Source organism: Dryobates pubescens, chromosome 20, assembly GCF_014839835.1.
Source record: "Dryobates pubescens isolate bDryPub1 chromosome 20, bDryPub1.pri, whole genome shotgun sequence".
Taxonomy (NCBI): domain Eukaryota; kingdom Metazoa; phylum Chordata; class Aves; order Piciformes; family Picidae; genus Dryobates; species Dryobates pubescens.
The window spans coordinates 3,991,276-4,017,165 of NC_071631.1; the positions used below are offsets into that span (position 1 = coordinate 3,991,276).

At 48.3% G+C, this 25,890-nt stretch overlaps 1 protein-coding gene across 1 annotated transcript; it reads left to right on the forward strand.

Moving 5' to 3' along the window:
• The first annotated feature begins 279 nt into the window (after positions 1-279).
• On the forward strand, positions 280-25,252 carry THRAP3 (thyroid hormone receptor associated protein 3). The gene is made up of 13 exons (XM_054170355.1): positions 280-330; positions 5,188-5,253; positions 7,033-7,118; positions 10,755-10,916; positions 13,851-14,747; positions 15,858-16,598; positions 17,452-17,624; positions 18,566-18,677; positions 19,275-19,359; positions 21,708-21,892; positions 22,513-22,705; positions 23,332-23,481; positions 24,959-25,252. The coding sequence occupies exons 4-13, from the start codon at positions 10,780-10,782 to the stop codon at positions 25,178-25,180; spliced, it is 2,895 nt and encodes a 964-aa protein (XP_054026330.1). The 5' UTR covers positions 280-330; positions 5,188-5,253; positions 7,033-7,118; positions 10,755-10,779; the 3' UTR covers positions 25,181-25,252.
• Positions 25,253-25,890: the final 638 nt, after the last annotated feature.

Here is a 25,890-nt window from a genome sequence, read left to right on the forward strand (position 1 = left end):
CCCCGGGAAGGGCGGAAAACACCCTACGCCATCACCACCGCCCCCGCCGCCATTTCCCGGCCAGGCCCCTTGCAATCCCGCCCCTCCCCGCCGGAAGCCTCTGCCCTCCCCGTGGCACCAGGAGAGGAGGCGGAAATTACATTAGTGGTGCGCGATGCCTGCCGGGAATTGTAGTCCACGCTGTGCCGACAGCCAATGAGCGCAGCCGGGCTGGGACTGCGGCTCCCGGCAGCCCTAGCGGGCGGGCGGCGAGCGCGCGCGAAGCGGAAGTGCGTGCGGAGGAGGTGGAGGCGCCTGGCTGCTGAGGAGGCCGCGGGCGGAGCGGATCCGGTGAGTGTGGGTAGGCCTGGCCAGGCCTGGCGCGGTGGGGCCCGGCCCTGTCCTCCGCCACTGAGCTCTTCTCGTCCCTTTCCTTCCTTCTGTTTCACACCGAGTGCCCTCCGCGGCTGTGCCGCCCACCCTGGCCGAGCCTTGTCCCCATCCCCGCCCCAGGCCTCAGCGCGGCGCTGCCCTCCCGCCACGTGCCGGGCGCGGCCCCACGGTCCCCCGGGCGAGGCTTGAACGCTGCGACGGGGCTCTCCCGGGGCCCGGTCCGGGCGAGGCCTCGTGGCCGGGCCTGGCTCCACCTCCTCGCATCTCCGGGGCTGATCGGAGCTTCCCGAGGCCTATCTGTAGAGTCTTCCCTTGTCCCGCTCCAGCCGAACCTGCTTCTTGAAATTCGTCCCCTTGTACCGACTCAGCCTTCCTTGGAGATTCCCGTTCTTCACCCAGGCCTCAGGGCCTCATCCCCAGAGACTCCTCCCCCGCTTCGGGCCTTCGGCCTGTTCCCGGAGGTTTCCTCCCTTCGCCGGGTCATGGCCTATGTCTGGGTTTTCCACATGCTCGCAGCGGCGCAGGAGACGCTGCCTGTACTCCCGAGGGGACGAGCGACAGCTTGCAGGGGTGGCAACTTGTCCGGGCCGCAGCCATGACCCCGTGAGCTATGGTTGATATCTCTCCGCCGATGGTGTGCGGCTCAAGCACCGACCCTCAGCACCGTGTGCTGCTCGGTCCAGCGGGATGGATTTGGTAACTTGTATGCTCCGCTCTCCATCTCGGTTAAAACTGCAGTTCGGTGGACCCTCAGAGGATGTGATCAAATGGGCTTTGGAGGGGCACAGAGGCACGCATGAGCCTCTCTTCATCTTCAGCAGACTGACAAGGGCTGATTTCCTTAACTGTTGTTTGGGGGAGATTAGTGTATTGATTTATATAAGTACATTCCCTGTCACTTCCTCCCAAGTAGCTTTCTGAGCGCGGTTGTGTGTCAGGCTCTGTGTAGCAGCCTTGGGAGATGCGAGTTCGCTGCTGTTTGCTCCTGGGTGGGGAGTGTGGAGGTGTGGGATGGATGGTGCTGTGTGTGCAGCAGCATTTCCTCGGGACTCCTGTGAGCTGGGGTGCTCATTCCTGATTTTTAAGTAATACAACGATGTGTCTGATGCTGTGGTGTAAGAACAGATTTACTCGTTGAAGTAAATTCGATGGGAAGCTGTTTGGAAAGCTTTTTGGGTTGTCTTAGAGCTGATGGGTGGAAGGACAAGAGCCTTTATCTGCTGCTTGTGCAGCAGTGTCAGCACAGAGCACGTGTGTGTGTGCAAGACTGCAGGCCGTTTTCAGGATGCTCTTTCCTCAGCTCAGACAATTAAATCAGTCAGTTTCTCTCTGGGAAGGCCTCCTGCAGAATTCCTCCCTGCCAGCAGTGAGGCCAGGTGGCTCTGTCAGTGTTTAGGATGAGGTCAGTAGCTGTTTTTAGTGTGCCTTTTGTGTGGCTGCTGCCCTCCAGTGCTATGGCCGAGGAGGAAATCTGTTCTTTAGGTTTGCATTGCATAACCCAGTTCCCATTCCTTTAAAAATACATGTTTTGAAGCTCAGCCTCTGATTGCCTTTAAGGCAGCATATTGTAGAGGCAGAAAAAGAAGAGTATTTAGGCACAGCAGTGCCTTCTTCTGGAGAGTGGGGTTCATCTGTGCACTTTGTCTGGCACTTGTAGGTGCCCAGCACAGGGTAAGGAAATGGCTGATTTGTGAACTGTATCATTAGTTATGCAATCTGGCAGCAGGTCAGAGGATGGAATAAGGCAGAGAGCTGTCTAAAATGTGTGGGTTTGTGACACGGGATCTTGTGTCCACATTTTCTTTGGATCCTGTTACATATTTTTGTTTCATATTCTCCTTGCTGTGAGTTATAGCAGGAGCAGGAAGGGGCACTGTGAGAAATCAGTTTCAGGAGTTGTTTCTGAAGTCCCTAGGAAGCTGACACTGCAGAAATGCTGCTCCTGAAGCTGTCCTTCAGCAGATAGGCCTCAGTGTTCTGAGCTGCCTTTTGATTGCAGGGAAGGCTGTGTGGTCTTTGAGTGACACGACCCCAGCACAGGGGGTTTGCAGAGCTCTGGGGTCTGACTGGCTGCAGAGTGCACAGTGAGCTCCTCTTCAGCTGGGGCTGCTGCCTGGGGGAAGGAGGCAGGCACAGGGCAGTGTGGTGCCGCTGGCAAGGGTGCCAGAACCCTGCTGCCTGCTCACTCAGCATCCTTTTTTATCCAGGGATCGAAAGGTGAAACCTTCTGCCTGCCAGTTTCCTGTAAAGAAACAATCTGGCCATGGCATGGAGGCATCTACAGCACTGGTACCTTTGCAAGCTGCTGGCTGTAAAAGCACAGGAGCAGTGGCAGGTCTCACTGCCCTGCTGGGTATCCGTGTGGGCACTGTGGGCACAGGAGCAGATGTCCATACAAGCCTGCTGTGGGCACTGGCAGGTGTGTGGTGATGGATGTGTGCCTGTAGTGCTTTGTCTGCAGGAGTCATGTCTTTCTTCCTGCTGAGTTGCACTCAGGTGTCTTCCTACTTTTTCCCCTTCCTTGCTACCTTTATGTCTCTGCCAGCTCTCCACCTCTGGAAGGAGGTTCCCTGTGTGCTGGGATTTCAGAGCAGCCCTGCTCCCTCACCTTAACTTCTGTTTCAATGCAAGTTGTGTCCTGTGTATCAGACATGAATTGTTCTGCTGTTAGGGCTATGAAAATGTCATTTAGCTGGCTGCTGGTTTCTTTCAGCTTTCTGAAGCTGGGGAGCTTTGTAAACTAGTTAAGAAAAGAGTCTCTGGGGTCAGGCCAGGGCTCAGGGATTGGCATGCTGCAGAAGAGCAGGTGAACACCTGACATGGAACACAAATACACCACATGTATAAGCCACCATGATATAAAAGTAGGTGACAGTCTGTGCAAGTCAGCTGTGTTGTTACTGTTTACCTGCTCCCACTTCACTGTAAAAGAAGCCTTGCTTTGAGAGGCCTTGGAAGTGCTGAGTTGGGCTGGTTAAGCCTGAGGATGCTTTTCATTGCAGACCTGTGGTGTTCCCTTTAGCTGTGTTACAAAGAGCTCCTTGGAAGAACTCTGCAGTTCTGCCAGAAGCTTGATTATAATTATTTATTTACATTTCTTTTAGCTCACTTGCCTTTGTCTTTGCAAAGTGACCACTTGCCATGTCAGAACTTGGTCATCACTTCAGCAGCTCTCTAGCCCTTCGACTTTTTTCCATGTCTGGAAAAGTTTACAAGATTCTGAGCTGTGTTTAATGGCTGCCTGTGCCAGCAGAGTAATGAGGGGTTTGGGTGGTGAGGTTTTCTCTGCCTTACCATTGTACAGAGAGTTTCTCTGTGGAAAAATTCTTGCTCTGTACTGAGCCATAGAGTTTAGGCCATGGGCACTGAGAGGGAGAGGAATGGTGGTGGTGGTTGCAAAAGCTCTTCTGGCTTCCAGGGGAGCTTGGACAAGGTGATGCTTCAAGGCTGAGCGAGCAGCCAAGGGGAGGCATGGAGGGTGTGCTGCTCACCTCCCGTGTGGCACAGCTCTGACCTCACTGCTCTGTCCTGGTGTTCAGCAAACCCTCACTGCTGGGCAAGCCTGCAAGTGTGGCTTAAAACTGCTCTCTGGGTTTCTGTAATGGCTCCTAGGATGAGGAGAAGCTGTTAGATGCAGCAAAAGATCTCCTCTCCTCTGTTCCTGCTGGAGTCAGGCCAGAGTGGTGCCTGGAAACAAGTCAGTGCCATTTTGTTTCTGGGTGACAGGGCTGGGTTTGTAGGTCGGGAGTCCCTCTTGCCATGAAGGAAAACATCCTTCCACTGGTCACAGTGAAACAGGGCACTGGAGAGGCCGAGTGGTGGCTTTGAGAAAGTGAAGAGTTCCTGCTTAATTTAGCTTTCTTGTGTCAGAGCTATGAATAGTCACATCATGGATTACATTTCACGCCAGCTGCGAGTTGTGTTTGCGCTGCTCCCCTCCATGGCAACCGGAAGCTGTCTCGTCCATAAAGAGACAATAATGGTGACACAGGGAGAGGGAACCCAGCCTTGCTGCAGGGGGGTCCTGCTGTGGGAGGGGTGTCATTTCCCACCCAAGGAAGTTTTCCATCGTTGCCCTTTTTCCTATCCCATATGAAAATACTTGGTGGAATTCTCCCCTGTTGCACTTGTTCAAGGAGGCCTCCTTGCAGAGCCCTGCTTAGAGCTGCCTCTCCTTGGGTAGGAGAGCAAGTGGCCTGCTCATCATTTTGTCTCCAGATTTGTCATCTGGCCATTTTTAGCCTGTCATGATTTACAGAGTCAGGGAGCTGCACAGAGCCCAAAGCAGCCCCTGCTGCAATGCCAGGGGCTGCACCCTGCCCAGCTTGCCTGTGGTTGCCCTGCTGCCCACACTCGCCGTGCCTCTGGCTGAAGGCTTCTGAAGTGGAAGCTTGGCAGTAACCCTGGGAGTGTCTGCTCCAGAGCACAAAGGTGATGGTGTGGGGGTTAGGCTGAAATTCTGTTCTCTGGGGAAGTAGGCTTGTTATTAATTATGTTAATTTGTGCTGTAACAGAGGGCTGTACACCTGGCATTTAGGAGGGCACCTGATTATTTCAGGCCCTGTGTATCTGTGTAGGTTTTTGCAGCTAATTGCTTTTGTAGGGCTGTGGATGAGGTCAGATTCCCCAGTTAAGGATCTGTCTATTCACTGTCTGATTAGATTAAGTCATTTTGGCAGCTGTTTCTTTTTTTTTACTGGGAATAGCTGCTGGGATGAATGGCAGAATCAGGGTCCTTCCCTGTGCTTGTGAAATGTGAGCTTTATTCAGGATCTTAATGGGTTTAAATTTGATTTTTCCCTTTCTTTAACTTAGGTGAGAGCTCTGTTGCTTCTGCTAAAGCTGTGTTGAGAAACATCATTGATGGGAGACCTATGCAAGGTATGTACACACAGCACTGGGGGCTGCCTGATTCCATGTGTACCAGATTGCTGTGGAGAGGCAGTTACCTGTTTTGCAGCCTGGCAGGGCTCAGGGACAGCCTGTTCCGATGGCTGTCCCTGCCATGGGAGGTTAATTTTGTTAAACAACTTTTAATGAACATGAAATCCTCCTCCTTTTTCCCTGAGACAGCAAGATTTCAGGTTCAGGTAGAGGGAAATCAAGTGCTGGCTTAAGAGTAAATGAATGGGTTTGCTTTCTGCAGCTTTTAAAGGCAAGTTGCTGGAGCTGGTATTTTCGTGGTGAAATGTGTGAAGAGTAAATGTGTGAATCCTTTAGGACAGATTCAGTTGTGGCTGTAACTGTTCTGTGTATTTCAGGAGATACCCAGAGAGCCTCCAGTTCAGTTGGTTTTTAAATTATCAGCAATAAATAATTTTTGCTTTCTGGGGATTTAAGTTGGAGAGAGAGAGAATTTGTTGGCTAGCACAAGGGCTGCCATAGTTTAAATTGCTGTAAGCCTTTTGGGGATCTTATCCAAATGTTAAAAAGCTTGGTTGATGGGAAATGAAGCTGGGTTTTACTGTGCAGTTCTGTGTCTGTGAGCAGTGGCTGCTGCTGCCTAGTCATACAGAGTGCCCTGGGTAAGATGTGCTGTAGGATTATATTTTTTTTTTTAGCATTAACTAATCTCATTTGGGTTTTGGAGCTCAGGATTATGAATTGTGGAGCTGGCTGAAGGAGAGTTAAATTCCCTGATAATGAAGGGTGTTCTGTGCACAGAAAGCAGGAGTTCAACTGCTTTCCCCCAGCTGAATGCTTGTGCTAGAGGACACTAAATGAATGACAAGACACTGGGGCAGAAATAGTTTCTCTAATGAGGTGCTGTCTTGTTTGCTTTGGGTCTTGAAGCAAAACAAACCCTAACAATTTCATTAAGCCCTGGCCAGAAAGGAACAAATCCATTTCTGTTTTCCTGCCACAGTTACAGAGAGCTTTCTCCAGCTGCTTTTACAAAATATTTTAAAACTTGCAAGTTAATGTTTTGTAAACACTGTGCAATGAACTGAACCTGCTGTGAGGAGTTCTCTGTGCACGCTTCCAAGGTGTGTTCAGGAGTCCTTTCAGTTGTTCCCAAATGTTCAGAGTGTTTATGCTCAGAGTATTACAGGCAGACACAAAGAGAAACTGCTTTTGGTGGGGCCACGTCTGCTGTGGCTTTCTCTCTCTGTTGGCAAATGCTCCCTGCTGTAGCAATCCTCGATGACACTCTGGAGCTGGAGCAGTTTCAGCTGTAGTGTTCTCTTAGAGGCTTTTCTGTGCACTGGTGGCTCTGTTCTGCTGCAGCATCTGTGAAAGGTCTGAAGGAATGATGAGTACTGCCTGAAAGACCTCAGAAAAAGGAGTGGAGGGTGGAAAGAGACAGTCAAGTACTGCAGGCCAGCTGGAAATGGGGAAACAAAACCCTGGAAGAAGGCATTGTGAAAGAAGAGATGTTCTTCATTTGACCCAGGTCTTGGCATATAGAAATGTTCTTTACAGTGTTCTGGAATAGCGGAGTCCTGGACTGGCTGTTCTGCTCCAGCAGAGAGTGTTGAGCACGTTTCTTACTTTCCATGACTGGAAGAAAGGTTAGCTGGTCCTGCTTCCTGAGTGTGGTCTTGGTTCATATGGGTTAGGAAAAAAAGGCACTTAAGGAAGTTCCTGGTGATCTCTGGTGATGATATGGCCAACAAAGTACTCATAAAGGTGCTTCAATGCATTTTCTTCTCATTTCAGGTTTGCTTCCTGATTTCATAATTGACAAAGCTGAGACAGTGAAAACTGACTATTGAAGGCTGCAAGGTGTGAACCTGCACAAGCAGGTGGGTACATGATGGAAAATAAAACCTTCAGAGGTGGTAGAACCGCCTGCCTTGGAGTCTGTAAGATGTCTTCTTGTATCCCTTCTATCCTGGGCACTGCAAGTTAAACTCTTGAATTCTTCTTTCATTGTTAATGTTGCTGTGCCTAAAGGAGTGTGTACCATGTATTATCCAAACACATTATGAAGAAAAACCCTCTGCCTGATGACTTGGAATGTTGTGGTTTGTCCTTCCAAATAGCTGGTAAAGAGGGTAAAATACACCAGCTCTGTGAAAGACTCTTGGCTGTCCTAGAAGGACAAGCTCTGTTGAGAGAGTGCTGTTTTATTTACATCCTGGTGGCTTTGGGCAGAAGAGGACTGTGCTTCCCCCTCTTTACCTGGATGGGCTGCATTATTCACTCTCATACTGATGTCAGGTGTTAAACTTCCATTTCTGTGCCCCCTCTCAAAGCTTTGTTCTTTTGCTGAAGCCTTGCAGTGATGTTAATCAGTGCCCATAAATTCTCTCTACCTGTGCTGAATAATCTCATTCTGAGGCTGTGGGAGCTGGTGCTGTGTCCAACAGTAAGAGCCTCTTGAGTGATTTGTTTGTTTTTCATTGCCATGCAGCAGGGTTGAGCTCTTCTTTTAGGAGTTCTGCCAGGAGACTCAAACCAGGCAAAACTTTTAGCTTTCCTGACACTGCTTCCATGCAGAGTCCTTTGTGGTGGCTTAGGAGGAGCATTTGTTCCTCTGTTGCTTTCCCCTCTTTACATGGTTTGATGGATTGCTGTGTGGATTTTGAAATGGAGAAGGCAAAGTTTGCTTCTTGAAATAGCCTCCAAACTTTGGGAGGCACTTTGAGAAGCTTGAGGAGGGCAGATACAGGCTGAATATTAGAAGGAAATTGTTTACAGTGAAGGTGGTGAGACACTGGAACAGATTGCCCAGGGGAGGTTGTGGATGTCCCCTCCCTCGAGGTTTTCAAGGCTAGGTTGGATGGGGCCTTGAGCAACCTGGGCTGGTAGGAGGTGTCCCTGGTCATGGCATGGGGGTTGGAACTGGATGAACTTTAAGGTACCTTCCAACCCAAACCATTCTGTGAATCTGTGAGAGTGAGAGGCTTCCAGGTTCTTGATTCTCCAGCTTAACTTCTCCTTATTTGTCAGCAAGACTCATGAAGAGGGTCACGGAATTGATCTGGATTAAAAATACTCTTGTAAAACAGATCATTTGTAAGCTTTGCCATGATTAAGTGTTGTCATGGATTAAGTTTTGAATGCAGATGAACAATTCATTGTATTGTCATGCTGGGGATTTTGTGCATGGGTCTTGTTGCTAAGGTAGTGATTAGTCCAAGTGCTCATCAACAGCAGAAATATCCTCAGAGACATCTGCCCATTTTTGTTCTAGTTAAGGAGTAGCAGTGGATCTCTGCAGAAAAACCATCCTCAAAGGTTCCTGCCAAACATCAAAGAGGGTTGGCTTTGGCCCTTGCCTTCACTGGTGTCTTCACACACTTCATCTGGGTCAGTTAGTAATTCTTAGACCAATGAAATATATATCACAGTGACTTTACAACTGCAGTGTCAGCACAGGGGAGCTGAAATGACTCCAAGTTTTCATTTGTTTAACCTTTTGAGCACTGATAGAGCACAGCAGCTCAGTTTCTATTCTGGTCAGGGTTGACCTCACACATTAGGAATGAATCAACTTTAAAAATATTGACAAAGATTTTTAAAAAAGGTAAAAAAAAGCCCAACCCAAAACACTTCTGAGGCGAGAGAGCTTTTGGCACACAGCTCACATACCAGAGTGGTGCTTGGCCGGTGAGTGCTGCGGATCAAAGTGAAATACAAAGGCTCTGAAACAGCTCAAAGCAAGTGATACTTTAAAAATCTCTTTTGGGGCCTTCTCAGGGCTGACTGGGAGTTGCTGCTGCTTGGTCACTCAGCTCTGCCCAGGTGCTTTTCCTTGGCAAATGAGTCCTTTTGGAAGGGGCACAACAGAAGAGCTGTGGTGAAAGCTGGTTTAATGATATTAGTCTATTAAAGTAGTTCAGGGTTCAGTGTAAATAAAGGTAACTGATGATGTGTGCTGAGTGTGGCTTGTTCTTGAACTCCAGGGTAGTCATTTAGTAGAGAGCTGTCCTGAAATTACACAGTTTGTGGGGTGGATTTGTAATGTCCTGACAAAGTAGCTTTTTTCCCGTGGTTTTCCTGTGTCAAAGCCATTCAGGATTCAGTTGGGAGCAGCTCCTTGATCCCAGGAGGTAATTCAGATCAGCTTTCTGTATCTTCTAGCAGTTCCTGTTGCCATTTCTCTCTGCTTCTCCTCCACGTTTTGATTTCCTGTGCTAATCTTCTGATTGTTTAGACCAACAGAGTGGAAGTGTTGCTGTTTGAGTGGGTGTAGTTGGTAGATTGAATGGAAATATTTAGAAATGGTCCTTTCACCCATTCCTTCCCTGAAAACTGGCCATGCATAGGAATGAACTCCTCTTCCTCACTGGTAGTGCTGTTTGATCTTAACCCCTGGTGCAATTTAGTTTTTCCTGACAGACCAGGAAGTCGTTTTTTTTTCCTTCCCCCCCACTCTGTACTTTGCAGTATGGCATATATTAAACTGCTTCAGTTGGTATAGCATCTTGAGTGTAGTTAAAGGGAAGGGCAGGCAGACGTAACTTGATTTCTTTCTTTCAAGCAAAAGCCAACTTCCCATTTCTGGAAAGTACCAGCTCTTGTGATGAGCAACCACCCACTTTCCCACTGGCTGCTCCTGGGGTGTTGTGCTGTTCCTGAAAGGGCCCTGGCAGCAACTGGAGGATTTGGTAACCATATATGTAATTTGGCTTTGGGCAGTGACTGGAAGTGCAGACATTGCAAGTCAGGCTGCTGGAATTTGCTTAAAATGGATCCAGCAGCAGAGCTGCTTGCTGGGTTGTGTCTTTATACCTAAATGTCTCCAGTTTTAATCAGTAGGTGAAAAAAAGAAGTTGTACCATTATCAGTCTTTCCTTTTTTTTTCACTGTGACTATTTGGAGGGATGTCTGAATTCTGGCTGCAACAGAACTGGCTGGTGATAGGTGTTTGTAACTGCCTGAGCTACAGAAGCAGGACTTAACCTGAGTGCTCAGAGCCATGCCCTTAGGGTTGTGTTTGCTGGGTCTTGGATAAGGATTTTTGTTCATAATTCCACCTGAAAATGGAGAGAAGAGTTTGGGATATTTTTTGGGGGTAGGCCCTTTTATTTTTTGTTGATCTTTAACCAGCTGGCAGTGTTGATAGTGGTGTGACCAAAATGAGCTGATTTGGCTCTTTCAAGGTGTCCTTGCTTAAGCTAGCACCGTGGCCTCTGCCTTCTCCTGGCCTTTGCCTCGCTGCTTTCAGCTGTAGCACTTCTATTTGTAATAACTCTGGGTTGAAAGCTTTTTAGTCTTTCTGCAGACTTCCTCCTTGGACTGGAAAAAACCTTCTGTTCTGTGCCCAGCACCATTCATCTGTTGTTAGGCAGCAGCTTCAAACGTTCCTCTTTCCAGTTTTACCAAGCTTTGTGTCACTCTGTGCTTTGTCAGGCTGCCAGATGTTCCCTGTTCTCAAATCCACCTTGTGACTTCACTGTTTTCAAATACTCATCCCTCCCTGTTTCCTTCAGGTGCCACTGGCAGGTGCTTGCCAAGATGTCTAAAACTAACAAGTCAAAGTCTGGGTCCCGTTCGTCCCGGTCCAGGTCTGGCTCGAGGTCTCGGTCCCGCTCCTTCTCCAAGTCCCGCTCCCGGTCCCGCTCTGTCTCACGCTCCAGAAAACGCAGGCTCAGGTAAGTGCCTGCAGCTCAGATGCCAAAGGGTGTAACTGGTTTTCCTCTCTGTCCTGCCCAGATGGTTTGTCACTTTGCAGGGAAAGACTTTGATTAGATTCCAGGGTAGCCAGCGTCCTGTTTCCTGCCAGCCTGTGCTGTTGTGTTTTCATGAGCTGAGAGAATCGTTGGTGACTGTTTATCAGCGCTGTGGAGAGCCTGCTTTTGAGCCCTGAATCTGGTCCCTGTGAACAATAATTTTACTTCTCTCTGCAGGTCTCTTTCCCTTAATAGGAACAAAACCAGATATGGCCATGGTGGTCTTAGGTTGAATGATTCAGAGATTGATAGAATCATTTGGGTTGGCAAGGACCTTAAAGATCATCCAGTTCTGACTCCTCTGCCATGGGCAGGAGCACTTCCACTAGACCAAGCTGCTCAAGGCCTCATCTAACCTGCCTTTGAACACCTCCAGGGAGGGGGCATCCATAATTTTCTTCTTTTGACCAGACCTTTGCTTTACTGGAGAGGTTAGGTGTGTGCCCTAGAGTGGGGAGAGAGAACTGGGAACATCCACAGCAAAATGTGCCACTTTGTTTAGTTTAACAGAATCACAAAATGGTAGGGGTTGGAAGGGATCTCTGGAGATAGAGTCCAACTGCTCTGTCAGAGCAGGGTCACCTCTGTCAGGTCACACAAGAACACATTTTGGGCTTTTCTAAATTGATCCCAACCTTGAGGGGGGCTTTTGCAGGTGTTTTGTGCTTCCCCCCCACTTCATGAAAATGAATTCAAAGAAGTTTTCCTCTTAGTTGAAGGTACTACTAAAAAATATAGGGACTACCCTTGTTCCTCTGTGCCTGCCCTCAACACTCAGGAGTCAGTTAACAGAAATGTTAGTTCTGGGTGGGTATAAAGTACACAAAGTTAGTTTCTCTGCAGTTCATTTTGAGAAATCACTTTGTGTCCATAATAGTTGTTCTTGGGTTCCTGAATTGACTGATCAGGCCAGTTACAGGTTCAGTCTTCCCTGGATAGCAGAACATCTTTATGCTTTGCTTTTGGCTAAATGTTCTGTATCTGGCAAAGGCATTAGGGCTTGGACAGGGTATAGCATCAGCTGCTTTTTCACTGATCTTAAATTCTCAACACACATTCTGAAAATCATTAGGCTGTAAACACATGCAACTGTTAACAATTAAGGGAGAGTTTCAAAATGCAGAGGCTCTAACAAATGTACAGTTGGGGAGTGGAGGACATGACAAAAGTAAATTGGAGGCGGAGACTCCCGTTCTTTTCAGGAGGAGGCTGGAATGCTGGAAGATCTGTGGTCATTGGGGAATAGCTGCCTAGCTCTGAAGGAACTTTTGACAGCTGAAAACAAAGGCACCCTGTGCAAACATGGTCATTTCCTCTGTGCTGCTGCTGAATCTGCTTGTGCTTTGTAAATAACTCCTTTTTGAAACAAAGAGTCAGGATGGAGGGGGTTAGTGCGGCCAAGTCGTCTTGTGTGGCGTTAGGATGCTCTCTGAGGTAGGTCTGGTGGTATCCTGGCATGAAAGTCCATTATTGTGTGCTTCAGCATACACCACAGTATGGGTTTTCCTCTTCATTTGGTAGGTTTACTGGTTGTTCTGTGCTGTATTGTGTCGTGTTGGAGTCTGCCTAATATTTCTTACCTTCTTTAGGTCTTGATTTTTCCCTGTTGCTCAACAGTGGTTGCTTTAGCACCGGAGCAGTGGTTGTGAGCTGGCTGGTTACAGGGGCTGTCAGAGGAGGGAGAATTCTTACTTTTTAACTAAATACAGACAATTGTATGGAAAAGATTTCTGCAAATCTCTGCAACTCTTGGAGTGAAATCTTCCTGCTGCAAACCTCTCTAAAACGATAGAGCAGCAGGGAGTTGTGTGCTGCTGGGCTGTGAAAGTAGCTGTCTGTTGGAGTGCAGCAGTTGAGTGTTGTAGAGCTACAGGCTCTTAATGGAAGGCCAGATTGTGGAAATGGTTTTCATTAATATTATTCACTCAAATTCCATTCTGAACAATCTGTTCTGTCTAACTTACTGGTTTGAACTTTTTTTGCTGCTTCACTAATACAAGTTAGCTAAAACCTCAGACTTTCAGCAGAAGTTTGGTTTTCCAACAGCTGTGAAACATGTTCTGTAAAGCTGGCATATGCTCCTGAGCTGCAGTGGGGCTTTTAAACAGTTACACAGCTGCAGCTCCAGAAATTCCACAGAGGAGACTATTGGAACAAAATGTTTGGCCACTTCAGTCTGGATTCTTACAGGCTTTGTACTTGTGGATTCAGTTCTGTCCTTCAGGAGCGTTCTTGCCTGGTGTGGCTGCGAGCAGAGGGACACTGAACAATGCCATCTTGTGGTGTCAGGCTGGAGAGTGAGCACATTCCTCTGCTCTCCTGCTTCTCTGGAGCTCCAGCTTCGGAACTGTGGCTTTTGAAACTGAAACCTATCGAGCAGTGTGCTGTTTGCTCTCTAATTCTCTTCTCATGTGGAGGTGCAGTGGTTTATTTAGCTCTTGTGGCAAAGTGAGATTTCACCTTGACCATGAGAATTTCTAAAGCATGTGAGAACTTGGGACACAAGGGGGAAATTTGGGATCTTTTCTGAAGCTGGCTAGCAGCCATGTTCATCCTAGAAGAACTGAGGAGCACTGTGCGCTCGTCGTGGTCTCTGCAGTGATCCTGAAATCAAACACTTGTTTGGCAGCGCCGCAGATAGAAATCGTATCCACGGCAGGGTGAAGTCTAATAAATAGCTCAACTGGATGAGGGTGAACCAAAGAATGGAATTTTCAGGGGCCAGGCCTGAAGTTTTGGGGGCCAGACTTGGATTTTCAAATTCTTTGTTTCTAAGGCTTCCAGTAAAAAGCTGTGATGCCAGAATAAACTGTGTGTGTGTAATTTGTTGTTGTTGTTTTTCCTCTCTCTTACCAGTTCTAGGTCTCGTTCAAGATCATACTCTCCATCTCATAACAGAGAAAGGAACCACCCCAGGGTCTATCAGAACCGGGATTTCCGAGGCCATAACCGGGGGTACAGGAGACCTTACTACTTCCGTGGCCGCAACCGTGGGTTCTACCCCTGGGGCCAGTACAACCGAGGGGGCTACGGGAATTACCGCTCCAACTGGCAAAACTACCGCCAGGCCTACAGCCCTCGCAGAGGGAGGTCTCGCTCCCGGTCGCCCAAGAGGAGGTCTCCTTCGCCCCGGTCTAGAAGTCATTCTAGAAATTCTGATAAGTCATCTTCTGATCGGTCAAGGAGGTCTTCCTCTTCCCGGTCTTCCTCGAATCATAGCAGAGTTGAGTCTTCCAAGCGTAAGTCTGGAAAGGAGAAGAAGTCCTCTTCCAAGGACACCCGAGGCTCTCAGGCCGCCGGGGAGAACCAAGGGGATGAGTCTAAGGAGCAGCCGTTCTCAGGAGCGGCGGCGCAAGATGCGAAGGCGTCTGAGGGATCAAAACCGTGGCAGGAGGTGGCCACCTATGGTACGAGTTCAGCCTCCAGAGCTTCTGTGTCTGAGCTCAGCCCGAGGGAGCGCAGTCCGGCCTTGAAAAGCCCTCTCCAGTCCGTCGTGGTCAGGCGTCGCTCTCCTCGGCCGAGTCCGCTGCAGAAGTCGAGCCCTCCGCTGTCCAACCCCTCCCAGATGAGCTCTGCTCTGCAAAGCAGCAGCTCCTCCTTCCAGGCTCAGAGTCCCTTTGACCACGGCTCGGCAGGTTTGAGCCCGACAAGGAAGAGCCCTGTGTGCAAAAGTCCAACACCCATCAGTTCCATATATGGAGCATCCCAGAAGGAGGAAAGCACAGCTCCTGGAGGAGGAGCCTTCTCCAAGAGGCAAGTGACGTGTTTGGCTCTCCTGTGGTGTTTCCTGAAGCCAGTGGGCACATGTAGATGCTCTGCATGAGCACTGCAGGGGTCCTTAGGGTCTGCAGGTGCTGTGCCAGCCAGCTGCTGGTCCTGCTTGCTGTCTAAATGACAACAAAAATCCAGACCTAGCCCTGTGCTATGGGAGGGTGGAATTAGTTTTCTGACTTGGGTAGTTGTAGAGTTCATAGAGATGGAGATGTCCTTCCATAGAGAAGGTATCAAGCTCCCATGTCTCTTTGGGCAGCAGGTTGGTGCCCGAGTGCGACACTTTGTTCTGTAAGATACTGTAGCCTTCACAAGCACTTTCAAAACCTTCTCTTTATCAGTTTTTTAAAGTATTTTAATACTGATTCTATATCAAGGATGTCTGAAACTTAAAAAAGAAGCCACCCCAAACCTGTAACTCCTGTTTGGGCTTCCCAGGGCACTGAACTAAGGTCCTTGGGCTCTGCAGCTGGTCCCTGGAGGCTGGGGTTTTGCTTAGGGAGTGCTTTAAGCAGGGTTCTGATGCTTGAAACTGGATAAATTGTTGTTCTCATTGCAAGTGTTTTGTCTTCTCCCAGCAAAAGAAATATTTCTCCTCTGTTAACCTTTTTGCTTTTATTTGTATTTGCAGTCTGTCATGAAATATTTAGCTTACCTATGAAACTTGCATCCCAAATTTGAAGTAGCTTTTGAGGCTTTTCTTTCCAGTGTGTTGTTTAAAAGCAGAACAGCCCAGTTTGAAAGTTTTGATGTGTTGTTCTCCTGAACCAGGTTTGTGAGGAGATAAACGGATTGGGTAAGATGTTACTCCTTTCCTTAAAGTTGAATCTGTGGTAAGCTGGTTTTGTGTTTGTTCTTAAGCCTCATCTCATCGGGTCTGCACATCCATTTTCTTCTACATTTGCTGACTTTAGTGAGAACTGAAAGTCTTAAATCCAGGCTGAGTAAATCTGCTCTGTGTTAACTATTGCCAGGCCTAAAGGCAGCTTTCTGTCCGTGCCTAGCTCTGAAATGTGCCTGCTCTCAGCCGAAGCGTGGAACCCCTTTGAGCTTTAATAAGAGAACTTCTGCCATGTCTTGTTTTATGAACAGGTATCTGGAGGAGCAGAAGGCTGAGAATGGGAAAGACAAAGAGCAGAAAGTAACAAATGTTGAGAAAGAAAAAAGTAAAGAAAAAGGGAATTTCTCTGAGTTGGGATCAACAGATGGAAAGGCAAAATCCGACTCCTATGCGTCCAAAGCCGACTCGGACAAGGGATACCGCGGCAGCCAGTCGCCCAAGCGCTACAAGTTCAGGGATGACTTTGACAAGCTCAAGGTCCCAGAATTCCACAAGGAAAGCCATTATGGCAAAGAGGAGACGGAGGAGCAGGAAAAGAAAGACAAAGCAAAGGGCCGAAAAGATTCCGAGTTCGATGACGAGCCCAAATTTATGTCTAAAGTTGTGGCAACTTCAAGTAAAGGCCAAGAGGAGGATAGGTCAGGAAAGTGGGAAGGTGTGGTCTTCTTGCCACCTGGGAAAGAGAAGCAAAGGAAATCTGATGAAATGGAGGAGGAAAGTTATTCTGAAAGATCCAAAAAGGAAGAGAGGCCAACATCCAAGAGAGCCGAACCAGGTCACAGGGGCTTTGTTCCTGAAAAGAATTTCAGAGTGACCACTTACAAATCGAGCCAGGAAAAAAGTTCTTCCCCTCCGCCAAGGAAGACTTCTGAGGTTAAGGAGAAACCAGGCACCAAAGTAGAGGGGCTAACTCCTGGCAAATCTTCCTTCTCCATTACTCGAGAGGCCCAGGTCAATATTCGAATGGATTCCTTTGATGAAGACCTTGCTCGGTGAGTATTTGCTATTGTTTGGGAGCTCTAAATAGGAGATTTTCCTGTTTCTCTTCCCAGGATCCTCACATGCTGGCCAAGTGTGAGCAAGGCTAGAGAATATTGCATCACAATTTGCATTCTTTGGCAACAGGAATTAATTTTTTTCTTCCATTGTAATGCTTGTGTGACTCTCTTGTTTTGTGGTGGGAGGATAGAGTGGTTGCCAGTTTGCAGCTGGTGAAGGCATAGCATGAAGGTTTCTGCCACCAGAGATGAGTTCACAAGGTAGATGCTTCTGCCTCAGGTTCCACCTACACTGAGCTGTGGGAAGAGTCAGGTACTTGATGGCTTCTTGCTTCCAGAAGCTTAGTGAAGTTCCAATGCTATTTGAATGCCACCTGATTGTCTGGAGTGTGTTTAACTGCTCTGATTATCTCAGCACAGCCTTACTGAAGCTCTGGGAGCCTTTCTCAGCTTTGCTTCAAGAAATCTTAAAGCAATAAACAAATTATTCTGGAAAATAGATTTGTACAGCAGTAGGGAGGGAATGTGGACGTGCTCTGGGGGATGTCAAAGGTAGAATTTAGCAACAGTAGTGAAGGATCACTGCAAGGATTGGAGTGAGAAGGGGTTCTTGTGTCACAGGTTGTGAGGGTTCAGTACCTGCACAGCCCTGCCAGCACAACCTAAGCAGTGACCTGAACTACTGCAGTGGTTTAGAGGGGTTGGAATGAGTGCCCTGCTCGTGCTGTTGAATGTCCTTAGGGCCCTCCAAAAAGTGAAGTCAGCTTCCAACTTCTGAGATTGTTTATCTTCAACTGCTTCCCTTTTACCCCCTTCTTCCATTTCATGTGGTCTGTTCTTTTTCCAGTCCCAGTGGCATTTTGGCTCAGGAACGGAAGCTGTGCCGGGACCTGGTGCACAGCAACAAAAAGGAGCAAGAATTCCGCTCCATTTTCCACCACATTCAGTCTGCTCAGTCCCAGCGGAGCCCTTCTGAACTGTTTGCTCAACATATAGTGACTATAGTCCACCATGTAAGAGGTAGGTCAGATGTCCATGTATCCTCAGCTGAAGGTCACTCCTCCCTTGCCCAATAAGCAGGTTTCGTCACTCTGGTTAATGCTCAGAGAGCTGATTGCCAGCAGATAGAACATGGATGAGAATAGCAGCTCAGCTGGGAGTCTTTATTTACACAGATCACTTCTCTGCTGGAAAGGCAGAAGAGACATCTTTGGGTTTACCTGAGCAGTGTTCAGAGAGGCTGTGACTCAGAATGTGTGACTTGTTGAATAAATTGTTTGATTCAGGAGTGAAACTGAAATCTGTCAGCAGTATTAGTTATGGCTCACACAATCACAGTGTTAGGGGTTGGAAGGGACCTCGAAAGATCATCCAGTCCAACCCCCTTGCCAGAGCAGGATCACCTAGGGCAGGTCACACAGGAATGCATCCAGATGGGTCTGCAAAGTCTCCAGAGAAGGAGACTCCACAACCTCTCTGGGCAGCCTGCCCCAGGGCTCCAGCACCCTCACAGTAACAAAGCTTTTCTTCATGTTCACATGGAACCTTCTCTGTTCCAGCTTGTCCCCATGCCCCCTTGTCCTATCATTGGGCATCACTGAGCAGAGCCTGGCTCTCTCCTCCTGACACTGCCCTGCACATCTTTATCAACATGAATGAGTGCACCCCTCAGGCTCCTCCTCTCCAAGCTGAAGAGACCCAGCTCAGCCTTTCCTCACAAGGGAGATGCTCCACTGCCTTCAGCAGCTTTGTGGCTCTGTGCTGGACTCTTTGAAGCAGTTCCCTGAGATCCTTCTTGAACTGAGGGGCCCAGAGCTGGACACAATATCCCAGATTCTCAGCAGCAGTGTGCTCCACATGCAGGCACCTGAACTTGCTCAGGCTGTAGGGCTGCTGTGCTTCATCCTTGTACGGAACCGGTGTTAATGTTTTGGTGTTGTTTACTCTTCCCCCCTCCACAGAGCACCACTTTGGGTCTTCAGGAATGACACTGAATGAACGCTTTACCAAATATCTAAAGAAAGGAATGGAACAGGATGCAGCTAAAAACAAAAAGAGCCCTGAAATCCACAGGTTGGTGTCTTGAGTGTCTCAGCATTTCAAGGGTGGTTCAGATTTCCTTCTCTTCAACTCTGGAGTAATTCTGGAATAATTCAAGTCAGTAACTACCTTCAGAAAAACAAAAGAATGGAATAGTATGGGGAGTTTTAAGTACCTTTGGAAAAACTGCTCTGCTTTACACAGAATCACAGAGTGTTAGGGGTTGGAAGGGACCTGAAAGGTGGAGTCCAACCCCCCTGCCAGACCAGGACCACCTAGAGCAGGTCACAGAGGAATGCATCCAGGCAGGTTTTGGATGTCTCCAGAGACGGAGACTCCACAGCCTCTCTGGGCAGCCTCCTCCAGGGCTTTGTCACCCTCACAGTGAAAAATTTTCTCTTTATGTGCACATGGAACCTCCTCTGCTCCACCTTGCACCCATTATCCCTTGTCCTATCACTGACAGCCCTGAGCAGAGCCTGGCTCCGTCCTCCCCGCACTGCCCTTCACATCTCTATCAACACGAATGAGGCTACCCCTCAGGCTCTTCCAGTGCCGTTTGATCTGAAAAAACCTTCAGGTTGTTCTTAAGAGCAATAGACTGCATCTGTGTGCTTTCTTCCCTTTTAGGAGGATAGATATATCTCCCAGTACTTTTAGAAAACATGGATTCTCTCAAGAGGAATCGAAAAGCCCCAGAGACCCTGGCTTCAAGGTGAACTGTTAACTCTGCTTACTTTTAATTCAACAAAATGAGTGCATTGGGCATGATCTTAACAGTGATGTTTTTGTTTAAATTACTCTCTACTTAAGTTTGTGTTTTTCTTTTAAGGATGGGCATAATTCTAAAAATGAACTACAAAGGGTTAATTTTTATTAAAAAATGTATCAACAACCTTTGTGAAGTGGTTTAGACTATGGTAAATGACCCCAAAGTCAATTGAGGTGAGCTTGAGAAAAAAGAGAGGATTTTTGGAACAAGTGCCCTTGATGAGAGAAGAGACTTTTTGTGATATTTTTCTGCTTGTAAGTATGATTAACTCAATTGTCTACACCCAATGTTTCCAACCGTGTTTGCAAAAAGACAGACATGCATGTCAAAAGAGAGGGAAGTAAAGTTAAATACTTAAGCTAAACCAACTGCACTGTTTAAGCAGATGCTAAATCTTGTTCTAACAGCTTTTGACTTGTACCGTTCTGTGTTGATTTTGCTGTTGCTTTAACGTTCTCCACACTTGAAACTTGCGAGTTAGATCCAGACCGTTTGGAATTTGGTGTTAGCTGTTTGTCAGTTAGCTTTCTTTGGGGGGGTTAAGCCAAGGCTGCTGACTGTTAAACAAGGCTCTGGCTGTAAACAAATCGTTGACAGAAAGGCTTAACCTCACCAAAACGTTTTGGGGATTTGAACCTTTGTTTGTTCACCTTCATACATATTGACGTTGAAGAGCTTTTTAAACCAGTCCTGCTGCAAACCTTACTTGTTTCATATTTGTTCTCGATTTTTTCCCCCCCAAACACACTTGTGGCTTGAGATGGACGATGGTGAGATGGATTTGATGGGCCTGAACTCTTGAGCATCAGCTTGGCAGAGTCTATTGTAAACCTGGTTTCCAAACAGCTCGGCCAGCCTTCCGTGTGAAACAGACGTGCCCTCCCACAAACCCAAATAGGTGTTTGCTGTACCACATAAGGGAGCTGCTGCTGATTTTGGCACTTATCTGTCATCCATCGTTGTCGGGAGCACTTTTGTTCTCAGAGTAGAAATTAAAAGCTCTTTGCCTGGGGAAAGCAGAAGAGCAAAATACCAAAAAGTCACCCAAAAAAAGCCACCCCAAACCAAAGCACAACCCGCCTGCTCTCGCTCCTGCGTTATTTGACATGTTTATTTGTACAAAAAAAAGTGGTTAGAAACTCATGTAAGTAAAAAAAATTTCCTGGCTAGAGACTTACTAATCCTTCTGTATTTAATTCAAGGCAATTAATGTGCTGTTGTGTTGCGTAGTGAGTCGTGCAGTTGCCGAGGTCAGGGTTGTGTAAGTGAGGTAGCCACCGGTTGAGCGCAGCCCTTGTTGCTCCCCCAGCTCAGTGTTGGGCAGAACCACAGCCCCTGCCAGTTTGCTGCTCCAGTGGCTCCTCCAGGTGCCACTGGTCCTAGAGGACACACAGGTAACGCAGCTTCTCCTTTTCCAAAGAAACTCTCTCAATCCATTGTTAAGCAGCAACTTAAACAGAACTCGAAGCAAGCATTGCCACATTTCAATGATCAGTGTAACGAAGCCCAGGGAAGCTGAGTGCTTCTCATACAGCTGTTGGTGTTTGCTCTGTGCAGCACCAGGGTCAGCTGGCACTGTGTGGAGAAGCTCATACTCCTGTCTCTGCTGACTCCTTGGCACCTCTCACAGTCTCCCTTCCAGCTGAGGGGGAAAGAGTGCTCTGGGTGATGTCTGCCACAGAGTAAATCCCCCTGAGAGATGTCAGAGGCTGCGTGGCCTTCTCCCAGATGCACTTGGTTGCTGCATTTCAGCAGCCTCCATCCCTTAACACTTTGATCAGTGATGGCCATCTTGGGTATCTCCAAGCAGCAACCAAATTTTGCTTCTCCTGAAGTGCAACTTCCAGACCTGGTAGTTCAAATTGTTTGCCCTCTGGTAGGTGATGTCTGTCAGCAGGACAGCAGAAGTGCTGCTGTTCAGTGCCAGACCTCTCGGATGTTTTTGACCTGCCGTAGTCCTGCCACATAGTCAGTTGTATTCCCAAGTCATTGTCGTCCCTCACTGGCTGTGGTATACCCTAAGTGTCAGCTTCAGCATTTCTCCCTCCCCTATGAGTAGGATGTTTATTGTAATGCTTAAAAGAGAAGTTAAAAAGCAGTAGGAAAATGAAATTCCTGACGAATGCAAACTTTGCTGTAGCGCAGGATTTTACATCTTGAAGTGGATTGTCGGTTAGCACTCAGATAAAGCTGTTCTCCAGAAGTCTGTGCAGTCAGTAGCAAAGTTATGGTGCTGAGCTCACGCACTGGAAGCCCTGTGTTAAACTCTCCTCTCTTCCCTGCATTTGTAGGCTGAGGGGAAATATAAAGACGACCCTGTTGACCTGCGCCTTGATATTGAACGCCGTAAAAAACATAAGGAAAGAGATCTTAAACGGGATAAGTCCAGGGAGTCGGTGGACTCGAGGGATTCAAGTCACTCAAGGGAAAGATCAGCTGAGAAAACGGAGAAAAGTCACAAAGGCTCAAAGAAAAAGTATGTAGGAAACCCACTAGCCATTCCCTTCTGCATTTGGTGTTTCTGCCCTTAAGGTTGGAGACGACACCGCGTACATGCCGGGGTACATAACCGCTCCAGTGGCATGAGTTGTTCCTCTGGGAGTCTTCTTGATATCATTAGATCTGTCTGAAACACTAAAATAACTGTTAAAGGTAAATGAGAAAGCTCCATGTGTCAGAATGGGTGAGTCACCTTTCCTTGTTCCTGTTGTGTTCTAGAGAGCAGCCAGGTTTAAATGGCTCTGCTTTAATGCTCATTGCAGCCTTCTCTATTGGCTTCCTTTCTGGCTGAGGCTCTGTGGATGCATGGTTTGTCTCAGGCAGTGGTGTAAACACCTTAGAGGCAACCAGTTCTCTGTGGAGAAGGCTTGGGACCTGAGTTACCTCTGTGCTTTAGCTGATCTAAGCCCTTACTAAGGCTCTTCCTTCCCACAGTAGGGAAAGGACAGTGTCGTGTTGGTGGGGTGCATAAAGAAATGGCTCTGTGGGGCAGACAAGGCACAAGGGAGGTACCAGCCCTGCAGGGCAGACAAGGCACAGGGGAGGTACCAGCCCTGTTGGTGTCCCCCTCACCTCCATTTCCTCTCCCTGAAACAGGAAACACCGACGGGTGCGGGAGAGATCCAGATCCAGTTCCTCGTCATCACGTTCCTCTCACTCGGTCAAAGCAGAGGAGTATCCTGAAGAGACTGAGGAGAGGGAGGAAAGCACCACAGGCTTTGACAAGTCCAGGCTTGGGACAAAAGAATTCACTGGTCCAAATGAGAGGGGAAGAGCTAGAGGGACCTTTGTAAGTGTTCTGCACCCCCTGCCCTCAGTGTCCATTCCCAGAGCGGGCAAAAAATCAGCTGTTGTGCTTCAGCTGTGGAAGAGCAGCACATACAGCAAAGGAGAAACCCCACAGTCGTCGTTTGGGCATGGCTGAGGAGCCACAGCATGGTGGCTCCAGGCGTGGGGTGCAAAGCATGGTGCTGAGGACATAGGCTGGGCAGCTGAACTCAGGATGTGTGGAGCAGAATCACGGCAGGATGCCTTTGTGCATTACTAATTGCTGAGCAACCTGATGTGCTTAGCTGTTTTTTTTTAGGTGAGGCTGTTGATGGGACTCATCAGGTCACAACCACCCAGCCCAATGCCTTGGTTACACAGATGTCTCATGTGCATGTTCTGTTTGTCAGATGCTTTCTCTTGGCTGCTCTGGAAACCACCTCTGCAGGATCTTAAACAGCTTGGTAGAAATCAGATGAGCTAGAAAACCCTAAAACGTCCTGGCCTCTTGTTTTAATGATGGGTTAAAGGTGTTCTTGGATGCTCAGACAAGTGATGCATCTCTTGGACATTCTGGAAGCTGTCTGAGGGTGGGAGGGAGCTGCCACCACAGCTGGTTCATTTCTTTTCTGTGTTTTGTTGTTGCAGCAATTCAGAGCCAGAGGGAGAGGATGGGGCAGAGGCAACTTTTCAGGCAACAATAACAGCAACAGTGGTGGCAACAACGACTTCCAGAAGCGCAACCGAGATGAGGAGTGGGATCCAGAGTACACACCCAAGAGCAAGAAGTACTACTTGGTAGGTGTTTGAAGTCCTGAAACATGCCTGTGCACTGCAGGTATATCTGATCTTATTAGAGGGGAAGGCAGCAGCTGTCATTACACCATCTGATCCACCAGGGTGAGGCTTCATGTGACACTTCTTCACAAGAAGCTTCTGGCTCATGACTAAAGAGGGCTTGTTTCTGCTCCTTGGGGTTTGCTGTAAGTGAAACCCTAAAGGCCAGGTAAAGAGCTTTGTGTTTCACAGTGTGAAAGCACAGCCCAAACCTGTGGTGCAGATGTGTCTTGGTGGTTCTGTCCCCATAAGTGTCCAGTTTCCTGGATGGGTGAGAACTGCTTCATTTTCTCTGGGGTGGTGACATTCTGCCACACTGAAGGGCAGTGCTCTGGGAGAATCCTGACTGAGAATACTTTGAAAGAGAGGTAGTTTTAAACACACCAACTCCTTTTTCATCTGAGGTACCTGAGGTTCCTCACCCTCTCAGTGAGCAGTGCACTATTTCAGTCTCCTGCCTCAAACAGGAAAGCCTTGATTTTTATTTGTTGTTGACTGCATTTTTCTCTGATCTTGTTGAAGGTAGAGTTGTGATTTGGGGAATTTCCAGTCTCTACTGCACTTTTTATGTACACCAATAGGTCACTGTGAGCCCAGTGTCAGCTTGTGCCAACTGCATCTCTCTTGGCTCACACAAAGCACTCCTGAAGGCAGCAGAGGTGGTTAAATTTCCCCCAGTCCCCAGCTGTAAGGACCAAAGCTGGTTTGACTAAGAACAAAACAAAGGGGAAATGTGTGCCCAAGGAGCCTGTGTCATGCTGTGCTTTCCTGCCTTCCACCTGCTGCTCTCCTTGCCCAGGCAAGCCTGTGTGGCTCTTCAGCAGCATTAGCTGTGGCCTGATGGTGGCAGGTGGCTCGTGCAGGGGTGTGTCATGAGCCAGCTTCACAGAGAGGGACCTCTCATGAGGGTGTCTGGTGACAGCCGAGGGGGAATGGTTTGAAGCTGAGGGAGAGCAGGATTAGACTGGAGCTTTGGAAGAGGTTTTTCAGTACAAAGGTGGGGAGACTCTGGATGCTTCTTCCTGGAGGTGTTGAAGGTTAGGTTGGATGAGGCTTTGAACATCTGAGTCGAGTTGAGAGGCTTCCCTGCCTATGGCGGGGAGGTTGGAGCAGGTGATCTCTAAGGTCCCTTCCAACCTAAGCCATTCTGTGATAGAACTGTTTGGGTTGGCAAAACCCTGTAAGATCATCAAGTCCAACCATTAACCCAACTCCACCATGGCCATTAAACCATGACCCCGAGTGCCGTGGCCACAGGTTTCTCGAACACCTCCAGGGACAGTGACTCCACCGCCTCCCTGGGCAGCCTGTTCCCATGCCTGCAGCACTCTTGCAGCAAAGAAATTATTCCAAACATCCCAAATATTTCCTGATCTTCAAAACCCCTGGGGTGAGCAGTCAGAGCTTGAGCTGACCTGCTTGGCTTCCTCCCGCACAGCACGACGACCGGGAGGGCGAAGGCGCGGACAAGTGGGTGAGCAGAGGCCGCGGCCGGGGAGCCTTCCCCCGGGGCAGAGGTCGCTTCATGTTCCGCAAGTCCAGCACCAGCCCCAAGTGGGCTCACGACAAATTCAGCGGAGAGGAAGGAGAGATCGAAGATGACGAAAGCGGCACAGAAAACAGGGAGGAGAAGGACACCTTGCAGACGACGGCCGAGTAGCCGCGGTGCCAGCGCGTTTGCAGGGCGCCCTGGCAGGAGGGAAGGGGTTCAGCAGCCGCCTGCCGCTGCCGCTGCTGGAGAGCGCCAGGGCGCGCCCGAAGCGCTGAGCCAGAGCCCCGCCAGGAGCTCCGAAACCACCCCTGAAAAATCAACTGCATTTCCAGAGCTCGGCCTCCCCCAGCGTGGACTGGAACTGTGATCAATCATCGATGCTTGGATCCACTCATGGAGTTTCTCTTCCCAAAGACTTTTTTTCCTTCCGGACTAAGTTAGGGTCAGGTTCTGGGCGAGGTCCTGGCTTAGGTCCTGGCTTTCCTCTCCGTGACCTTGGCGAGCGGTCGGTTACGATTTTCGTTCTCTTTTGGGCTTGTTTGGTTGGTGGTTGTTTCTTTTTTTTTGAAGGCAATGTGGATTTTTTTTTGGTGCCCATTTTAGCCTCCCCAGCAGCCTTGACTGGTGGCTTCTATTTTATTTTTTTGTTGGGTGTTTTTGTTTTTTGGTTTTTTTTTGGTGTGTTTTGTTGTCATTTCTCTTTTATAATTTGAGCTTAGAAAAGGTGAGGCTTTAACTCACCGCTTCAAATTTCCCCCTCTTTTCCCCTCCCCCTTTTTTCCCCTTCCCCTCCTGTTGTGTATTCAGTTTTATTTCTTTTTTTTTTTAATTCATACTTTACTTATTTTAGGCCTTCCCCCACCCCCACCCCCCTGTGG

Excerpts from the sequence above, each read along its gene's own strand:
- THRAP3 (XM_054170355.1), top strand. The coding sequence starts at position 10,780 with ATGTCTAAAACTAACAAGTCAAAGTCTGGGTCCCGTTCGTCCCGGTCC. Across the intron at positions 10,917-13,850 it reads TCCAGAAAACGCAGGCTCAG|TTCTAGGTCTCGTTCAAGAT; the intron begins GTAAGTGCCTGC and ends CTCTCTTACCAG. Across the intron at positions 23,482-24,958 it reads AGAGCAAGAAGTACTACTTG|CACGACGACCGGGAGGGCGA; the intron begins GTAGGTGTTTGA and ends CCTCCCGCACAG.